The sequence below is a fragment of the Papilio polytes genome, unplaced genomic scaffold (genome assembly GCF_000836215.1).
Source record: "Papilio polytes unplaced genomic scaffold, Ppol_1.0 DF822845.1, whole genome shotgun sequence".
NCBI classification, from domain to species: domain Eukaryota; kingdom Metazoa; phylum Arthropoda; class Insecta; order Lepidoptera; family Papilionidae; genus Papilio; species Papilio polytes.
This window is the reverse complement of record NW_013526359.1, coordinates 3,002,272-3,023,200: the sequence shown is the minus strand read 5'-3', so window position 1 is coordinate 3,023,200 and position 20,929 is coordinate 3,002,272. Positions and strand designations below refer to the sequence as shown.

At 36.4% G+C, this 20,929-nt stretch overlaps 1 protein-coding gene across 1 annotated transcript in view; it reads right to left on the bottom strand.

The window, feature by feature from the left end:
- The window catches only part of LOC106105480 (myotubularin-related protein 5), a 47,024-nt gene that overhangs the window by 18,116 nt on the left and 7,979 nt on the right, over positions 1-20,929 (bottom strand). Inside the window, 11 exon segments of the mRNA XM_013285810.1 lie at positions 1,715-1,899; positions 2,430-2,541; positions 3,001-3,149; positions 4,478-4,586; positions 4,940-5,131; positions 6,133-6,383; positions 6,782-7,023; positions 7,544-7,763; positions 8,108-8,224; positions 19,477-19,632; positions 20,019-20,104. Coding sequence (XP_013141264.1) covers positions 1,715-1,899; positions 2,430-2,541; positions 3,001-3,149; positions 4,478-4,586; positions 4,940-5,131; positions 6,133-6,383; positions 6,782-7,023; positions 7,544-7,763; positions 8,108-8,224; positions 19,477-19,632; positions 20,019-20,104 — 1,819 coding nt within the window.

Sequence of the window (20,929 nt, the reverse complement as noted above, 5' to 3'; positions counted from 1 at the left end):
TTTCTACTAAGTACTACATATCTGTTTATTTTTAAGTGTGTTATTGTAAGATTCACTATGGTCTGTGGGGCGGGGCTTGGTGATCCATTACGCAGGGCACCACCCTATTTTGGACACCAGTCCCCTGCCCAAGGGGAAATTTTTTTTTTATTATTATTACTAACAGAAAACAATCTTGTCAGATTATATAGCAAATATCCCTAATGAGCTATCGCCTGGATTTAAAAACTCCGCGTGGAATTTTTAAAAAAGTAGCCTATACGTTCTTCCACACAATCCACCACTACCATGCCTAATTTCAACGAGATCCGGTCAGCAGTTTTGGTTACATAAGAAGTAAGATGGACTATAAACTGTTATACGCTAGACATCCGTTGTCGAAGAAGAAGAGAATGAAAAGGGGAAATGTTTTCATTTGACGCCTGTTGAGGTCGGTGTGTACAATCATGGAAATCCACGATATTCCACTTACGGAAAAGTACCGTTCAACGAGACAAACAGCAGTGTAATAAAAAGCAATTTTTACCCTACAAACACATTTAAAAGATGCATCTTAGTTATTGTTCCACGTCATGTCAATATTAAAAAAAAATTCAAACAATTATACCTTTCATTGACATATTCCCTGACTGTACATATAGCAATTCCAATGTTATCTTGTAATATCCATTATCTATATACAATTCGTAGATACGTATAGACATCTGTAAGTACATGGACGGAGGATGCAAAGCCTATCAGACACTAGCCGATGAATGCGCCATCAACTTCATCGAGAAGTACGCAAAACAGAACGTAGAAGCTGCATTTGGTATGCTGAATAAAGACGGATGGCCTTTAACAGTGGTAAGTGTAAAAGTTCATAAGAAAACCACGTCAAAAACGATATTTCACTGTACAAAAAAAGTATAGAAAATTACCAAATGATAGACAAGACAGTACACAAAGAACAAGCTTGACAAACAAGCTAGAGAAGAACAAGAATCTTTTTTAAAGACAGCAGTCGAAAAACATTGATCAATTCCTTAAAAGTGTTTGAATTATAATTATTTTCGAATAGATCTATGGAATCAAATATTGATTTTGTACATACTACTCGTGGATTTGACTTATGACGTCACGCATTAGTTGATGGTATTGGGCGGGGAACGCAATCTGCGTTTATCAAGTCTAGTTCTGCGTTTTTAGTCATTTTAATTCAACAGGGTGATTATGAAGTAGAAGACTACATATTCAACGTGGAGGAGCTTCCTGAGAACGCGGTCTACGGCGACTTTGTGGCGAAAGGCTTTCTTATAAGGCAAGGCGTTGAGTTCTCGTGCGTCAAAGTCGCCGCTAAGTTCGTCAAAAACGACGACGAAGACGAAGAGGATTGAAATCAATTAATATATTAAAATTACATGTATCGTATACCCTGTGTATTTTTTTTTTTTTTATTAAAATGAACAAAACTTCAACTTCTTATATAATACAGAACATAGGACAAGTCGATTTAAAGGTAATTTTAAACCTATCTATTTAATACAGATCAGTGTATTTCATATGATGAATCTCATGTAAGAAGAACTTTAGTTATGTGTGTGGTACACCGGAAGAGGTAGACATAGAAAGAAATGCGTAAAAAGTGACCATCGACACTACGATAAGGGGAGATGAGTATGAACGTTCGTTGCGCCCTCTATCTTTTCTTTAGTAACTTCATAAGGTGTCCAACCTGACGAGTAGTTCGAACTGGTGATGCTGCAGCAGATGTTTGTTGGTGGGCAGCCTCGCGGCCAGGTCTCTGACGAGCGCTGCTCGAGCTGCCGGCGCGCGCAGAGCCCGCAGTACCGCGGGGAATGATTTACGGGCGTCCGCGTACCGACCCTCGAAGATAGCAGCTACGCACGCACGTAACACCTACGGAAATACATGAAAGAGATTAAAAAATATATAGGCATAGTGAACTCAAGATAAAGACATCAAAAGATAGACGAGACATAGTAAAAATTTTTTTACCGGTAACTTCTTTGAAAGGTACTATGTTAGTTGTCACCTAGTGTCCTTGTATTGCATACATATAAAAATATATAGAATAGGCATAGTGAACATTTTTTTTTTCGGTATTTTCTCTGAAAGGTACTATATCAGTTGTTAAATTTAGTGCCACCTCTATATTGACATGTAATAAAACATTTTACAAAATTATAAGTTCCTCCTTTATTACAAAATAAAACAAACATTAAAAATATTATTTAATGGCATCTATTAGCTAATTTAAATTCAATTAATTATATTGACATATGGTTTTGAGGTTATCAATAGATAGCGATAGTTATTATGTGAAAAATGTCTCAAGTGTAGTATCTATGCGGCCTCTATATATTTTGAATGTCTAAACAACACTAAAGTCAATAGAAACTTTGCTAATCTAAGCAAAGAGTACATACTTCAAGTCGTCTGGCCGAGTTGGTCAGCAGCAGCTGGCCAGGCTCCTCGCCGCCGCTGGGGGGCGCTGCGGGCGGCACTATCCGCGCCTGCGGCGGCCTTAATGATGTCAATCTGAAACATATTACGTAACCAATTAATAAAATGATCTAACCATCGATCTGTATAAATAGATAGGTCTTTTATTGCTAATGAGAGCATTAGTGTCGTTTCCATTTAAACGCGCTTGTTGGTGTCAATGATAATTAATTCTGTTTCTATTCTTAGTTTAAATTTCAGCCACCGGCAGTAAGGACGACTTTGAGTGTCAAGATCACGTCTTATAACCTATCCATTTATTGAAGTCAGATGCTATATTTCTATAATGTTGAATCGATATGTAAACAGATTATATAAACATTATAAGCGCCTATAGCCTAATTGTTAGGCAAACGGATTTTCGATCACGTAGACGAGGGTTTAAATCCCGCCATTCGAGTGCTGTCGTTTACTAAGCCTAGAGCTTAGTTAGATTTTTGAGAGAAATATTATTAAACTAACAAAAAATCTATTAAAAAGTATGTATGGACTGACTTGGCGTTGCTGGCGTTGCGCTGCGACACGTCGCGTATGACGTCACGCACGCGGTCAGCGTCGAGCGGCGGCAGCGGCGGCTGGTGGATGCGCGCCTCCGCGCCCGCCGGCGGCCGCAGCACGCGCTGCTGGTACGCCTGCGACACCACCTGACACTGGCTCACCACGCGCTCGCACACACACTAACTATCGTCTACATTTTACACAATAGGCAATATGCATATGACGCCAAATTGCACCAAACTTTTTTTAAGTATACCTTATTACTATAAAAACATTCCTGCAAAGATTTTTTTAATATAATTTGATTTAGTGGCAAAATTTAATCATTGAAAAGTGTCTTTTTTCAAATTCCCTCGCTAAGTTCTAAAACGCACACTATTGGTCGACGCAAGTGGCTTATCTAATATGGCGTCGCTTTGTTGTCAATACACAGTTCATTTACGTTAGTTTATATAGAAATACACTCTTTAAGTATTTTACTGTAAACATGATATAACCAACTCTAAAATAAAAAAATTATTGAACAGAATTTAATTATTACCACTTATTTGTACCAAGAATAATAAAAATGAATCTATTTTTGACTTTTTGACCGTGAGAAACTTTGTTGTATTTTACGTCGAATTGACATCTGAGCGTATGTTATGAATGGAATATGACGATTGATGTCAATTGTCTATTGACAACTCCGGTCGCGTTTTAGTCGCTCTAAAATGTTTGTTTCATTTTATTATTTTTAGCTTTAAAGGTTGAATATTTTTGCGTCAATTTTTTTTCTGGTTATTTTATAACAAGTAGAATCGTTTAAAAAAAGAAGAAAATACATGCATATTCCCTATTTCAAATTGCAGTGACCGACTAATTGTAACGTGTTTTGTACACCTGGAAGTAATGCCTTCTTGACATAAATATGACAGTGGTAGAGCCCGCTTTAACATCTTCGCACGAATGGGTCTGCTCGCCCCAAGCAACACGACAACTCAGAAAACAGACGTGAAGTGAAAGCATTTCGCGTACAGTCTGATGAGTGTGCCGGAGCCTAATTTTAGTCAATTTCCCTTTCCACACTTTTCTAAAGATGAAAGGATGAGATGAAAAAGTGGATTTGTGGGTGGAGACATAGGAAGAGGAAATATGCTCTTTATGTGCATCTCCTCCTCCGTCAATTAAGGATAGGCAACTCATCTGCAATTGCGGATGTTTATGGGCAGCGGTCGCTTTCCATTTCGGTGGATTAAGGTGACCGCTTGATCGTTTGCCACCTTATATAATAAAAAAAAACAACTATTGTGTAAGATATAGGCATTGCGTAGTGTGGCCATCAGATTTTCATTGGTCCGACTCGAAGGACCAATATCAAACATTTAAAAATCGATTCCAATTGATTTGTACCATAAATATTTGTTTTAGTACGATATTAACATTATTTTAATAACGTTCGTTAGCGAAAATATTGTTAGTACTAATGAAATACCTGTGGATTAGGGTTCTCGTTGAGATGCAACTGCATAGCTAGATCCTGTATGTGCTGCAACTCTATATCCGGATTCAGAGATTCTAGGCGTAGTTGTTCCGGTAAATTCCTGTTCATTTATAAAAGTTATTTGAAATCAAACATTTTTATGCAACATACATATTATTACTAGCTGTTGCACGCGACTTCGTCTGTGAAATTATTTTTTTTTTAAATATGGCCTGTTTACATATAAATTATCGTTCTAACGGTGAACGATTTTTTTTTTAAATCGGTCCAGTTGTTGAGTTATTTCAATACATACATAAATACATCTTTTTCCTCTTTATAATATTAGTATAGAAGTATATTTACATAGAATTTGATGTAAACATGATTTATAACTTAATTAAGGTAATATACAAAAGAACCAGAGGATTAAAATAATTACTTTAACCTATAACATATAATTTGTATACTAACTGTACAAGTTCATCAAATATATCGGTAGGTCTCCACGGCGGGCCGCGCTCCGCCACCAGGCCGTTGAAGAACATGGAGTCGAGGAGTCGCGCGGCGAAGGCGCAGGCGGCCAGCCCGCGCCCGCCCAGGAACCCCGCCTTGTGGAACGTCAGCACTGGACACGGGTGGATGCGGATTATCGTCAGGCAGTGTCTGGAATACAGAAAAAAACATTTCAATAATTTTTGTAAGGTAACAAACAAACAAAAAGCTACATGAATTAACCGAAAAGGCAAAGTCACCTCTGCCTATAGACATAAGCAATTGCAGATACGTTACCTGATACCGTATACTTTTAAAGTTAGTCATAACTTAAACGTTATTATACTAATGATATAAATGCGAAAGTTTAGACGGATGGATAGATGGATGGATGTTTGTTAAGAGTAGCCTAAACGACGGGACGGATTTCGAGTAAATTTGTTATTGATTTTTTTTTTTATAACATAAGGTGGCAAACGAGCAAGCGGCCACCTGAAACCGCCAAAATGGCGAAGCGACCGCTGCCCATAGACATCCGCAATTGCGGATGCGTTGCCTACCATTATACGACGAAGGAGGAGACGCACATCAAGAGGACATTTCCCGTTCCTATGCATCACATCCACCGTCAAATCCACTTCCCCTTCCCAACCTCTCCTTATAAGAAAAGGATGGTAAAGAGAAAAGGGAAGAGAGAAGGGACTTAAATTAGGCCTCCGGCACCACACTCATCAGACGAAACATGGAATTGTTTCCACTTCACGTCTGTCTTCTGTGTGGTCGTGGTATTACACCGGGCGTGCCCTGCAGTGTTAACATGTTAAAGCGGGCACTACCACTGTTAAATTGGTTGTGTTGTGTTGTGATGTAGAGGATAGTCGAGAAAGACACATAGGCTACTCACTTTCTTTTAATTCCTCGCGGACGGAGTCGCGGGCGAAAGCTAGTATTTCCTAATTATAATGCATTTCGTTCCTTTGTATCCCAATCTTTCCGTTTTACGACATTCTTGTGCCTTGTTATATAATTTTTTAAAAGCACAATCCAATTAAAAAAAAAGTTTCGTTTTCGCAGTTGCAAAGAAAAGCTTTTATGTCTTGTTCACTGGTTGCTTCTGCCACATTTCTATACATTTGTAGGTAATTATCAGAGAGAAGAACAGGAATAATTACCGATATCCTTGCAGCAATTTCGCTAAAGTCCTCATAAAGACAGCTCGTATCTCCTTATCCAGCATATGTGGGGGCGAAGCGGCCGGCGGTGGGGGGGCGAAGGCCGAGTCGGCGGAGCGCAGCTCGGGCTGCAGCACCAGCGCTAGAGCCTCCTGCAGCGAGCTGAGCAGCTTGCCTTCGGGCCGGGGGATATTCACTCCCGCGGGGATGTGCAGCGACCCAACATCTAAGTCAGCTACTATAACGTCCAACTGGAAATTGAAAGAGACAAATTAGAAAAAAGAGAAAATATAAGTTATGTTTCACTACTTAGTTATGTAGAATGCCAGCAAACATGATATTTTAAAAATAATACTTTTTTTTAATAAAAAGCACTACACTTACGATACACTTTAGGCTACATTATTTCATACTATTAAACTTAGAGGGTAAAATAAAAAAAAACAACGTCATGCGGAGAAGGGACAAAAACTTCAAGGTGACAACATCAAGGAAGCGAGGTTGCCAAAGATCAAAGGCTTTCTATTTGGGCACTTGAATTTTGACATTTGCAATTATCAATTCCACAAACGTAAACAATAAAATTAATTATACATGCAGATAAAGCACGAGAACAGCTCGTGCAGTGATAGATTTATGTACCACTCACCAATTCCGACACCTCCTCCTTAAGACTGGAATGCACACCTATTAGGAATGGCGTGGGTGTGGCCAGCACCTCCGCGAGGCCAGCGGGCAGCAGCGGTATGTACACATGGGCGTAGCGGAACGGGAACATTAATGCAGCCAGCGCTCGACACGCCGCAGACAAACGGGCGGCAGCGAGAGACACTAGCAACACTTTGTGCTCGCTCATCACCGCACACCATAAGGTCACCGAATTGTGGATACCTGGAACATCGTATAAAGAAACATAAGACCAGCGAAAAACAAAAAGATACATATTTATCAGCAATCGGAATGTATTAACAGAACGGAAGGTATCTGACGTTTTTGTTATCCAAATACTTTGGGAACTTCAGCCTAAAAGTATGTGCTGGACGGACCAGATATGCACCACACTCGACTATTCATAACGCCATCCATGTCGCAGAGGATCGCACAGAGTGGTATTTTAAATTTTGAAACGAGACGCGAAACAAAACTCCAATCAACGCAGCTTATAAATGTATCTGTACGAAAAATAAAATCGGTCAGTGATACACGATTATTTTCTATTTATTATTATCCTTTCGTTTGCCAGTGCAAGTAGTGGTAGCAGTCTACCTAATAAGTTTAGTAGGATGATGCACAATTTGTTTCGTTGCAATAAACAAGGTATTTTTTCCTAAAGTAGAACACCGCGGATATCCGCGACTGTACGTCCAAACTTTAAAATCCTCCTTTAGTATAAGGGTACATGCACACTTACCCAGAAGTCGTAACAGCATGTGCACAGCGGTGTGTGTGACTGGCATGGGCGGCGCTGCGGGCGGCTGCAGCGCCTGCCGGTCGCCAGCACCGATACTGAACCGCACCTGAGGCCCACCAGCACCCGGCACCAGCACACAGCCGACCAGGTTGCCCACCAGCGTCTCCAGCGGAACGCCCAGGTTCTCAACCCACACCGTGTAGATTATACCCAGGCAGTTCTAACAATAATACATAAAATTAACTTTTTTTATTATAAGGTGGCAAATGAGCAACCGGCCACCTGAAACCGCCGAAATGGCAAAACGACCGCTGCCCATAGACATCCGCAATTGCAGATCCGTTGCCCACCCTTAACAGACAGAGGAGGAGACGCACATAAAAAGGATATTTTCCCTTCCTATGCGTCTCCTCCACCGTGAAATCCACTTTTCCTTCTCATCCCTTTCTAAGAAAAGGTTGGAAAAAGAAAGGGACTAAAATTAGTCCTCTGACGTATACTGGCAACTTTCTTTGCTACAGGCTGGCAATACCAAAGTATCGAATGCTACGATAGTTTCCTTACCCGAAACGTATCGATGTAATCCTGTCGGGATACAATGACGAGACACTTTGGCGCGTACATAATGCTATGGTGGGTAATATTGGCGACTGGTCGGTTCGACTCCAAGGATTCTTCGTCCTGAAACAAATAAATTATTCTCACTAAGATAATAGTCATTAACTGAATAGAAATAGGGTCTAAATTTTACTAGAACAATAAAAATGTACATCTTCCGGGATCGAAAGTTTTGAAAAAGTGATTTAAAGACTCGGCTCGAGGGCATTAAATTTATTTCTCGATATACAGGGTGTTAAAGTTTACGACCTCACCCTCTCGTTTTGGGAGGGATGACGGAATTTCATTATACCAGCCTGCGCCATTCCCGGACCAACATAAAGGCTATATTTTGGCGAAACATTCTCTGCAGGACCTGCATTGGAGGATTTTAGACAGGACTTGTTGTCTAATATGGTTAAATAGTTTCTGCCTTGGATCCTGGAATTTATTAATTTATAAATAACATCGAAGCATGCTTGTATAAATCACGCATTGTTACAGCTCTTAAACAAATGACCCTAACAAGAACATGATCTTTTTCAAAGACGGCTCGTATCTGTGACAATCAATACGATATTAATTTTGAAGATTTAATAATAGGAAGTATATTGCTAACTTTAGAAGTTAGCAATATACTTATTTTATACTTTATATCTAAACGTAAAATAACAGGAATTTGGTAACTATAAATAGAACAATAGAATATTAAATTGGCTCCAACGTTGAAGCAAACATTCGCCCGCTCTCGCCCTATTAATCAATTTAGTTAGGTTGTTGCCCTCATAATATATGATATCGGGATATAAATAGACATTATAATATGCCACTTGTTTGAGATCTACGGGCACTGGGATATAGCAGTGGGAACAGACACAGGACATCATTTAATGTAATTCAATAATTTTATGCACCACTTATCTACATAAAAAGCAATTAATAACACTTCCAATTTAAATAATTTTTTTTTATATCACATAAGAGCGTAAGAAACTAGGTTACTTCTTAATTCACATTAGTAAAACCGCTCTGTTTTATGCTAATAAAAATAATTGAACATAAACAGTTTGTTAATAATTCATCTAGTCAGCTTGAAGTCGGAAAAAATGCCTTCAATAAAATAGAAGAGTATAACAAGTACCATATGAACAATACTGTCTTTCGTCCGTGACTGCGTCCGCGTGATTAAAAAAAAAGTAAGTAGGTTATGTGTTTTTCCGGACTATGTTCTACAACTATGCGAAATTTCATCGAGATCCGTTCATTCGTTAGGCTACAAACTATAACAAACAACCATCCATCCAAACTTTTGCATTTATAATATTAGTAAGATTGTAATAAGAAGTGCGTGTAATCTAATCAATATGTTATCTAGGCACCTAGTCTAGACTCCCACATGTGGGAAGTATGCCAAACGAAATGGAAGTGAGATCAACGATCTTACCACGCCCGCGCTGCGCACACTGACCCCCATAAAACGTTTACTGCCGAAATAAAGCCGACGGTAAATAGTAAACTCATTCACAAACTATGTGTGTACTGATACATAAAAACCAAATATAGATTACAAATTAAATCTAATAGTATCCCTTAAACGACTTGACTCCTGTGGTTAGGGCGGGCCAGTAAAATGGAGTAACAGCTTGCACGCTTAGTTACTGGTGAGTGCCTATAACTGTCCCAATGTGTATAGACAAGCCAGTAAAATCTAACAGTAGCTTGCATATCAATTCATGTACTAGACGTATATTTCGTCCATTCCCTCAACTTACATGCCCGTATTTGTCACAAAATCATATATCGTGCTAGCATTTGCATGATAAGTACAGTCGTGGCAATCCGTGGTGTTCCACTTAAGGCAAAATTGCCTTGTTCATTGCAACAAGACAAACTTTGCCTCTTCTACAAATAACTAATTAGATATCAGTGAGTGGTGAAAACAAAGGGATGATATCAAAAAAGACAAACCGACACGCTATCCGACTTTTTGTTCGTACAAATATAATTATGAGCAGCGTTGTTGTTCCGTGTCTCATTTCTAAATGTTTAAACGATTGTACTTTTAACTTGGAACACCACGAGTTTCCCTGATTGTACATGCATGTCTTTTAGCATTTACACATGACTCCTACATGCCAGAAGAATGTAGCAAAGTGTCAGTTACTGGCAAGTTTTGCCGCCCTTATACGCTATCATCGAGTGAGAAAGATGCCACCAATCTGAGACAGAATTCTGTACTTTGTGTAATTATTCATCATAAGGCATGTTATACTACTCCGGCTTAGTAATTTATCACGCTTCCAGACCGGAACCAAGTCGTGTTTACACTGGTTTATAACGGCAGAACCAGTCCCAGTAACCGTGAATATTTATAAAAAAATAACTTTCTATTAAAATTATTGATCATTCAAAATCAGCATAAGTATTCAAATTTTTAATAGAAAAATGAAGGACAAGTGTCTTTGGTGACACTAAAATAAATATACGTTGCAAAAAAAAGAACATCCTCCCATTAGTTGAGGGAATCGGAGTTTTTTTTCACCTTGACTTCCGGTGCGGAAGTACGTCACCGGCTACGTGCTAGCTAGTTTTCAGGTAACAGAAAATAAAAAAGTAACATTGAGTAGACAAAAAATCCAAATACAGCTTTGGTCATTTATATTAGTAAATAAAATGTATTTATTATTCTCAAGGCGTTCTATTTATGTAAAATTATTCAAGGTAAAAATAGAGTAGTGATTTACTAAAAACTGCAGTAAATTAAACAAAAGTAACTTGGAACTAGAATATTTATAAGAATGGTTTGGACACATCTATCATTAAACCAAAGGTCTTAACAAAATACTTTGCAAATTTATTAAAAAAAAAAAACGTATTAAAAGCCTCAAAGTTTATGACAGCTCGGGGTAAGCAAATACATGTCTTTGCAGTGTCTTATACTCAAACTAGCTTTCGTCTGCGAGTGTGTCCCTGTGGAATAAAAAAACAAAAGTAAGTAATCTATGTGTTCGTCCAGACTATCCTCTACATCTATGGCAAATTCCTTCGAAATTCTGCATTCAGCAGTTTAGGCAGTAAACTTTCGCATTTAAAATAATAAGATGTACGCCTCGTCCCCGCATACTTTTACATCAAGCGATACGTGTCATCAAATGCCAACTTTGGAACCATCATAATGTTGTAACGATGCCATCATACTTCATACTAATATTATAAATGCAAAAGTTAAGATGGATGGATGTTTGTAAGAGTTTCTAGCATAAACGGCTGAAAGTATTACAATGAAATTAGGTATAGAAGTAGATGATAGTCTGGAAGACTAGAAGGAAAACTAGTTTATAAAATAAACGGAATTCGCTATCGATATCGGATAGTATACTTGTGACGTTGTCATTGTGCATTCGTCATGTTGTCAGACAATGGTGGTCGCGGACGAACGCCCTACATACCCGGGTCACTAGCGAACAATAACATAACGTTTTACTAATTACAATTAGTAATCAAACGTTAATTACTTTTGACTAATATTTTGTTGTCGATAATTAATTAAATTTACAATCTTACTTTTACTAATATTATAAATGCGAAAGTTTAGATTGATGGATGGATGTTTGCTAGAGTTTTTTTAGCTTAAACGGATTTCGATGAAATTTGGCATAGATGTAGGGGATAGTCTGAAAGAACACATAGCTTATTCAATCATCTATTTTTAATTACAACCCGGGGGGAGTCACGGGCGAAAGCTAGTTAATTATTAATTCACTAAGAGATGAGCGCGAGGCACAGTTAGTGTTAGTAAGGAGAGTCATGTGCAAACCTGTGTATGACTAATAAGTGGGATGCGAATTAAATTTTCTCTGTCTGCCTCTAAATGAAACATTAAATCACAAGTTACTAAATACATGGAGCACTAAACGTTCAAAGTGGCCAATATAAGCGCGTCGCACGCGCAATTCAAGCGGGCATGCATAAAGATCGATTGGAGAGCCGTTGTCTCTTAAATTCATACCCGTTACAATGCAATAAATGCTATACTTGACTTTTTTATTTTTTATATCGTAATCTGATATCTACATATATAAAAAGTCGTGTGAGTTACACTATTTATAACTCAAGAACGGCTTTACCGATATGATTGAAAATTGGTGAGGAGGTATCTTAGAGCCAGGAGATGGACATAGGATACTATTTATTCCATTTATGGATGGATGTTTCTCTCTCTCGATGAAATTTAGCTTAGATGTTGATGATAGTCTATAAGAATACATAGACTATTTACTTTTGTTTTTGTTTAATTCCACGCAGACGGAGTCGCGGGCGAAAGCTAGTAATGTATAAACGAAATCTGGCAAAGGAGTCAACTAGGTTTTTCATTAACCATTCAATTGGCTAAAACTTGATAGCGATTGAATTTACGAATTAGTTATTGGAAACAGTGAGACATATTTTGTATGTCAAAACTATAATACCCTAAACTCAATAGAATTAAATAAAATTTTCATAAGAAAAGAAGCAAAGCATAAATGAAAGCTGGAATTGAAACGTAGTAAAATTCAATTCAATTCATTTATTTTACCTTTACAATTTTTACAATAACATACTATGCAAATACATAGATTCACTATAGTAAGTGTTGAGTGCAAAATACAACCTCTTTGGCTGACAAGCAGTATATATACAGCCAAAGAGGTTGCATACTGGCCATCAAGGCATTCATCGTTGTTTGTTAAAGAAAATATATAAAAGAAGAAGTCAAGAATGTGATCGACATAGTTTCGAGTTTTAAGTTTCTTGTATATTTTTTTGTGTAAATAAGTTTTCAATAAAGATATGTTTGTTTCATAATAAGTGTTTTGTATTTTTGGCTGCCGCGCTGTCGGTAACAAGTTAAACAGTAAGTACTTAAAAACTACTTAAAAAATCCACACTATAAGTTCACTTCCAGTGATTATGATTTTTTGTTATGCAGTTCAACATTAACCTATTCATTTGTTCTGTAACAGCACAATACGGTACATGATTCGTAAGTAATTTCGCCACAGTGGGTCGTTAACCCTTTCCATGCTATGACGTACACCATGGCATGTTTGCCGTTGCCCGTGCAACGGACAGTTTATCGATTCAACTCCACTAACCTACCATACCTTATTTTATAACTAGCTTTCGCCCGCGACTCCGTCTGCGTGGCTTAAATAAAAGTGAATAGGCTATGTGTTCTTCCAGACTAACCTCTATGTCTACGTCAAATTTCGCCCAGATACATTCAGATGTTTAAGCTACAAAATCTAACAAACATCCATTCAACCATATAAACTTTCGCATTTATAATATTAGTAAGATATAATACGCTTTTCGTATACGAGTAATATATTTTTCCACTATGACTGTAATAAGTGATACAATTTTCAAATTACGTGTTACGAAACTATTTCATAGCGCGTTGTATGTTTTTGTCGAATATACTATGTGTACTATTACGACGTAACTACCAAAGCTTTTTTTAGCTATTATTCCAATGTACAGTTGTGGAAATCCGCGGTGTTCCACTTTTAAAAAATGCCTTGTTCATTGCAATAATACACCACCTCTTCCTACAAATAACTAATTAGATAGCATTGAGTGCAAACGAAGGGATAATAAAAATGATACTGGCCGTGTGTCACTAACCGAGTTTTTCCATACAGACACATTAAAAGGCGTTGCATTGATTTTTGTTCCACGTCGCGTTTCAATGTTTAAAAGATAGTAACTTTTAACGTGGAACACCGCCAGTTTCCCCAACTGTACATATATTACGCATTTGTTATGTACGACCTTGTAATAAATCATGAATGTAGCTTCAATACACAGCTTTGTACATGCGAGGTACAAAGATCGTTTTTTGCCATTTTTGCACAACATACACATTTACGCACCGTTTTGCACGAATACAATAGCAATCTGCATAAATCATTACACAGACGTTTGTACACAATATTGCTAAATTAAAGGGATACGAAGCTAATAAGGTAAAGCGACTTGTTTTACAATCTATCTATTGTTAGCTTTCATAGCTAGTATTCTTTACCTATGCTTATGATTTTAACATTGATAGACTTTAAATTTGCATAGAGCGGACAAGACCCTTATTAAGCTAGATGTGAAAGAGCTTGAGAAATCCCATAGTACTCATTACTGTAGTCTAACTATAGGTATTATAGATGTTTGATTGACAACGCACGCGTAGCGGCGCGTGTCGCCTCGCTTTTTGTCACTACAAAACTTGACATCATGTTCCCAGGGTTTTGTTAGAGCATTTGATTATTGTAGGTTAAATTATTCGATTATTTTTTCTAAAAAAAAAACAGTCCATAAACAATGTTGTACTACAAATTGCATATTCATTTAAAGATATAATGTTTTTACAAAATGGTACATTTAATACCAGTGTAAAACCAAACGGAACACACACAAAAAAGGTCCATCTAACGACAAACAGTAAAAAACCTAATCCACTCATATCCTGCCTATCCTATGTGTTGTGTGGAGGGTGTAAGTAATTCTGATCCTGGGGCCCGACACAAACGGCATGTGATTCCGCGAACACCAGCGGGAAACGATAAAACGGGAACAGTCGTCACAATCGCTTTCAGTTTATTGTTTTTCGCGAAACAAAAATAAGAAAAGCCACACTATATGTAAAACATTACATTATTTTATAGTAAAAAGATTGAAACGAAAACCGTTATAACTTATCGTAATTAGCCTTACAAATAAAATAAAAAAATGTATTGTAACTTTAAAATTTGTACTAATATTTCCTTCATCATCACCAGCTCACTATACGTCCCCATCGAGGGGCTCGGAGCCTACCCTATTAAGGGGTGACTAGGCCATAGTCAACCACGCTGGCCAAGTGCGGGTTGGTTGACTTCACACATAGCTTTGAATATCTTCGCCGATATGTGCAGGTTGCATCACGATGTTTTCCTTCACCGTAAGAACGTCGGGTAAATTATATACATATGAAAATTCGAAAAATCGAAAATCACATTGGTACACGGCGGGATTCGAACCCAAGACCTGTAGATTACAAGTCAAGTATTCAAACCACTGAGCCACCGACGCTCTTATAATATATTTCCTTATACACAGTTTATTCCTAAGTTTAGCTATACCGCGTTTATTTGTAAGGTTGTATGAATCTATTTTTAAACATATAAAACAAAGAACAGGCAAAGATTACCATAAAGAAGTCTGTAGATATAATCAGTGATAAAATGTATCACAGAACGACAAAATTAGCCTTAATTCCGACAAAGTGTCATCTCGGAGCTCGTAAAAGCACAGCCAATTAACACAGAATTTATTATCCTCATCGACCTAATTACATTGTATTTTAGACGAAATTGTTATTTAAATTACCAGTTCTAAAAAGAAAAGACTGATTTACTAAAACAGACAAACAGTTTTCACCGATAGCTTAACTAAGTATTAAGCATTCTATGTTACATTATAATCTATACTATTATAATAAAGCGTAAATACACATTTTGTTGCCTAAGATGTCAGAAATTATAGCATATTTTTGAATAATCCTTTTTTTATTAAAAAGCTCTACACTTACGCCACGCTTTAGGCTATATATTTTCACGCCATTAAACTTAGGGGGTAAATATTTTGGATAAAAACCCTAATGTGGGAAAAAGAACATAAGTTGCTGCCAACATCAAGGAAGCAAGGTAGCCATGCTTTGTCATCATGTCATGTCATTTTGACATTTGCTATTGATAATTTGACACATGTAAACAATAAAAATTTCATAATTGTATGCGGATGAAGTCGCACGGGAACAGCTAGTGTTACATATAATTTAAGATATTTAAATAGCTTTGCATATAAACGACTTGATTTGATATAAAATTCATTATACAATTTGTATGCACAAGGAAGCTGGTTTGATGCACCCTCACGGACAAAAACAAAACTGGTTTACAACCGTTTTAATTAAGATTATCTCATTTTGATATTCACAACATTATTTACCCTTATGTTGTGTAATTTAATAAACTGGTCGGAGCCTTACAATATCACCCACAAAAAAAAAAACTATTCTATCATCATCATCAACTTGCCCTTATCCCTTATGGAGGGTCAGCACAGTATGTGCTGCTTCCATACATCTCTATCAGCCGTCATATCTGAATCCACTCCTTTCTTAAGCATATCCTCTTTCACACAATCCATCCATACTTTCTTTGGTCTTCCTCTTCCTTTGTAGCCATCCATTCATTCTTAACACTTTAAATAAAATACTTTTCCATCACTTTTAATAAATAATATTCTTATTACGTCTGATTTAACTATATATGAATGTTTTCCCGAACCAATTTATCGCTAATAATTCCTGTCTATAGATTGCCAATACTCTGCTATGAGGCGATATTAGTCCCGGGAGAACGTATAAATTGCGTACCAGACAAGGGGCGTAACCGCTTTTATTCCCGGCGAAACTATTTAGGTGAAAGATGGGTTTTATAAAAATTTCACGGAATATTTTTTTATGTAAAAAACAATAAAAAATCCAGGTATAGTATGAAAATGAGACTATTATCGTCAATTGTGTAACGGAATGGTATTTGTATACGGAAGAGGTGTTTAACTTGCTAAGACCTCTTTGTATGACCTTGGTTATTACCAAGTGGGACACAACGTAACTCTTTTTTATTAACTAGTCAATATAGTCCTTTCAGAGGTATTCTTAATAAGCAACTATGTGTACCTCTCTATCTATGTTAATGTCTATACATATTTCATATTATTCTAATTTCCACTGTGAAACATATACAAAAACATATTACCATTTCTCTCATTCTATTTTCAGTGTATGTATTTCGTCGGTGGAATTCTTCAACAAAGATCAGTACAGAACCCAAATAAGTATGTAGGGTTCTCAATCGATTTAGAATTTCCCTTAAAATACTTTTTTTTATAGTAGGTTAGTAAAGGTGGGAAACGAGCAGATAGCGGGATGCTTCTTGATCCGACGCCTATGAACATCCGCAATGCCAGAGGAACCCTAGATGCGTTGTCAGACTTAAGGGGTTTAAATGGGTATATCTAAGGTTTCAGTCGATCTAAAATTTTCTTAAAAAAGACTTCATACAATCTATGGATAGATAGCTGATCCAACACCGCAGTACAGTCGAGTAGGCACCTGCGTTTGATTGCACCCTACCTAAAGACCCATGGCACGGACCTCCGCACGCCACGCCGGCTAGCAAGCATGACCATTACAGACTTGTTACGACAGTGTAGTAAAAACAGTTGTTCCATTTCAAAATTAATTTAACTAGCTAACTATTCTAACGGAATGTTTAAGTTGACGGATTACAGTCGAGCATTATAATTATTTATCGTAATTGTTAATATAAACAAATATATTGAAAAGATAAATTAATAACACTTTCATGTTAAAAATATTTATGAATGATCTAGTAAACCGAATTTATATTTTCTATATATTACTGCGTGAAAAAATTACTTTAATATATTTACAGTTTCGTCTACTGAGTTGTAATACTCTGTGTCTTAATTGCAATCTTAGACATATTTATGTGACAAGCTAAATTCAATCATATTGCATTACAATACGTCTTAAAACAGCTACAATGGGTTTCCCCTAACAAATCGTGTCATAGTTTACCTGACAGAAGGTTGCGGAAGTCATTATTTATTTATGTTTTTGTTAAGGAACAAAAACAAGATAAATATATCTCAAGATATTTACTTATCTAAACTTTAAAGTCGAGAGAAAACAACGATTTTTAGTTTGAAATTACGAGATTATAAAGAGATTCTGTTAATGACAATAATCTACAAGTTGAGATTTATTACAAAAATTAGAATTTTGTTAATATGACAACAATTAGAAATAAAACTTACTGTCAGTTCGTAAATGAAGCAATTAAAGCATATTGGATAAAAGTAATGCAATCACAAACTAAAAATAGTAAACAAAAATACCAAGCAGATTCTCACACGGAATACAAAAACGAATTTATTTCAAAACGTTAGGGTTCCGCATTCCAATAACAAAACCTACTAAGACATATTTATTTTAAACTTCTATATAAATACACAAAGCACAACGAACAGATAAAACAAGAGTTAGTACGTAAACATTAATTTTTAAATATAAAAGCTGTTGCTCACAACTATGTTACTCAATGGTAATGTAGCTTTTTTATGGTGTAAGAATTTTTGAAATCGGGCGAGTAGTTTTTGAGTTATTTCAATACATACAAGAATCTTAAAGAAGAATCTTGTCTATTTATAATATTAGTATAGATGAATACATACTTTTTATATGCAAGCATAATGCGAGTAAAAGATTGCGAAGCTGTGAAATCAAAAGCATATACTTTCATAATCCTATAATATATTTATTTCCAGAGGCGGGCACGGTCCGACGGCCCGCCATAAACAAACGCCGGAAGCCATCCTTATAAATATACATAGCCGCGTTCACAGAAAGTAGCTCGCTATCTGCCCATAATAAATAAACTATTCAACTAACACCGCTGTGTTCGCTTTTAAACAAATATTTAGCGAACCTAACCGCATTTTACTATTCACGAAATGCCAGAAACAAAATGTACTCGGCCCTAAGTACCTAACTACGACAAAATACTTTCGATTTAGACATATAACTAGTTTAATATTTAATTCATTTAAAATATATATATTAAATACGTGATTTAACAGTATTCACAACAAAAAAGTTTACTCCAAAACACGTAATAATTTTAGTAGCCTCATGAACGACCTAAATAAAACAATAAAACAATACACAATCAAAATCTATCCGTTCTATTTTCCCGCGTATCTCTCGTCCTTGGACACAATCTGACAAACGCTGTCACTATGCACCGTATCTGACGGAAACGGAAGGACAGCTTGACACAATCGGCGCCATGTTGAATCACAATGACATTCCATTGCCACTGATAAGTAGATTGGTACGTTTGGCCGTTATACTTTGTAGCTATAGACATTTAAGAAATATAGACTAGACATGTGAACAACGTTTTTCAACCGGTACCTTCTTTGAAAGGTATCATGTTAGTTGTCAAGTTTATACCACCATATCCTTGTATTGTTATGTAATAAACATTTCACAAAATTATAATAAGCTTCATCTTTTGTTATAAAATAAACTAATAAACCACAAAGTGAAATGTAGACATTTAAATATTATTTAGTGTCACTAGTCTCGTAAAGTGTCAACTATGCTACCTCTATATGTTATTTGAATCTCTTTGTAGCCTACATTTGACTTTTTTAGGGTGAGTTACCTCGTCTGCGGGCTTTGTAGGAGTGATGGCTACTGTCTCGTTGAAGCAGAGGCAGGCGCAGTAGTGCCTGTTTGCATCCACGTCTGTCAGCACCGACACATAGAAGCGCGGTTCCGACCGCTCCGTTGAGAGCGACCATCCTTGCGGCTGGCAGAACTGTACACGAACAAATACAACTTAGAAATGAAATAGGTGAAAGTTTTGAACGTCTATTTGCGACTTAAGTAGTTTAGATAGAGTTTTCATACTTTTAAACAATTAACATAATTGTAACTAGCGATATTAATTTAAACACTGAATCAGCGGTCCCGCCAGGAATGCGCGCGAATATCAATCCTTCAAATGACATTGACAGCTGTCATTTAGAGATGTGACGTACATGCCAATAATCTAGTGTTGTGCTACTTCTACAGTGCGGTACTAATTTTCTTCTTTTAGTACATATTTCAGTTTCTTTAGTAAAAAAAGTTACGGGGTGTTTAAGGAACTTCTTCAGCTATAAGATATTAATGGTCGATTGAGGAATATTTATTGATGCTTACCCATTCAATGCCCTCGTGAAATGGTGTGTCGTCCCAATTTGTTTCAGGGAATCGCTGGAGGATGACGCCGTTACTATGTCCGCCCCCTGTGACATAACATACACTGTTATTACTGCATGTTTCCATTATCAACACACTTGTATAAAAACATATAGCCACCCTTCTCATTAATATTGAAAAAATAGAGACAACAAATTTTAGTAAAAATATTTATGCAGTGAAATTTCACGGTTAAATTATTAAAATTAAAAATAGTATAAGTGTGAAAAAATTCCTTAAAATTCAAACTTATACGGAAAAGGTTTGCCTCCACTCTGGGTTGTAGGCAGGTCAAGGCCGTAATACTCTATCGTAAGCGCCAAGCGAAAATAATCTTGCTACGTACTGAAAATACCGTATTTACGGTACATTTTTAAATATCAAATAATTTTAGTTGTTATGCATTTCAGAACTACTTGAAAGCTTTACCTACACAATTAAATTTAAAACAAAAATGGGAGTTCAAGGTTTTTTTTAAATTAATAAACACCTGAATAAGTGTCTCTCCATATAATAGACTAGCTGTTCCTTGCTACATCGCCCGCGTTAAATCAAAAGAAAATAAAAAAAAAAACATAGCCTATGTGACTGATAACGTAGCTTTTTAATGGTTAAAGAATTTACGAAATCGGTCCAGCAGTTTTAGAGTTATTTCAATACTTACAAAAATACAAATCTTTCCTCTTTATAATATTAGTATAGATAATAGATTAATCAGGAAGTAGAAAGTTTAAAAAACATCAGGGTGATTGAGTATTTTTATTTAATTATTAAATCAATGGATATTTACAAACATTTAATGAGAATCTGAATATAATAAGGAAGAAGTTATTAATACTCCAATACAATCTTTCCTGTTTATAATTGTACAA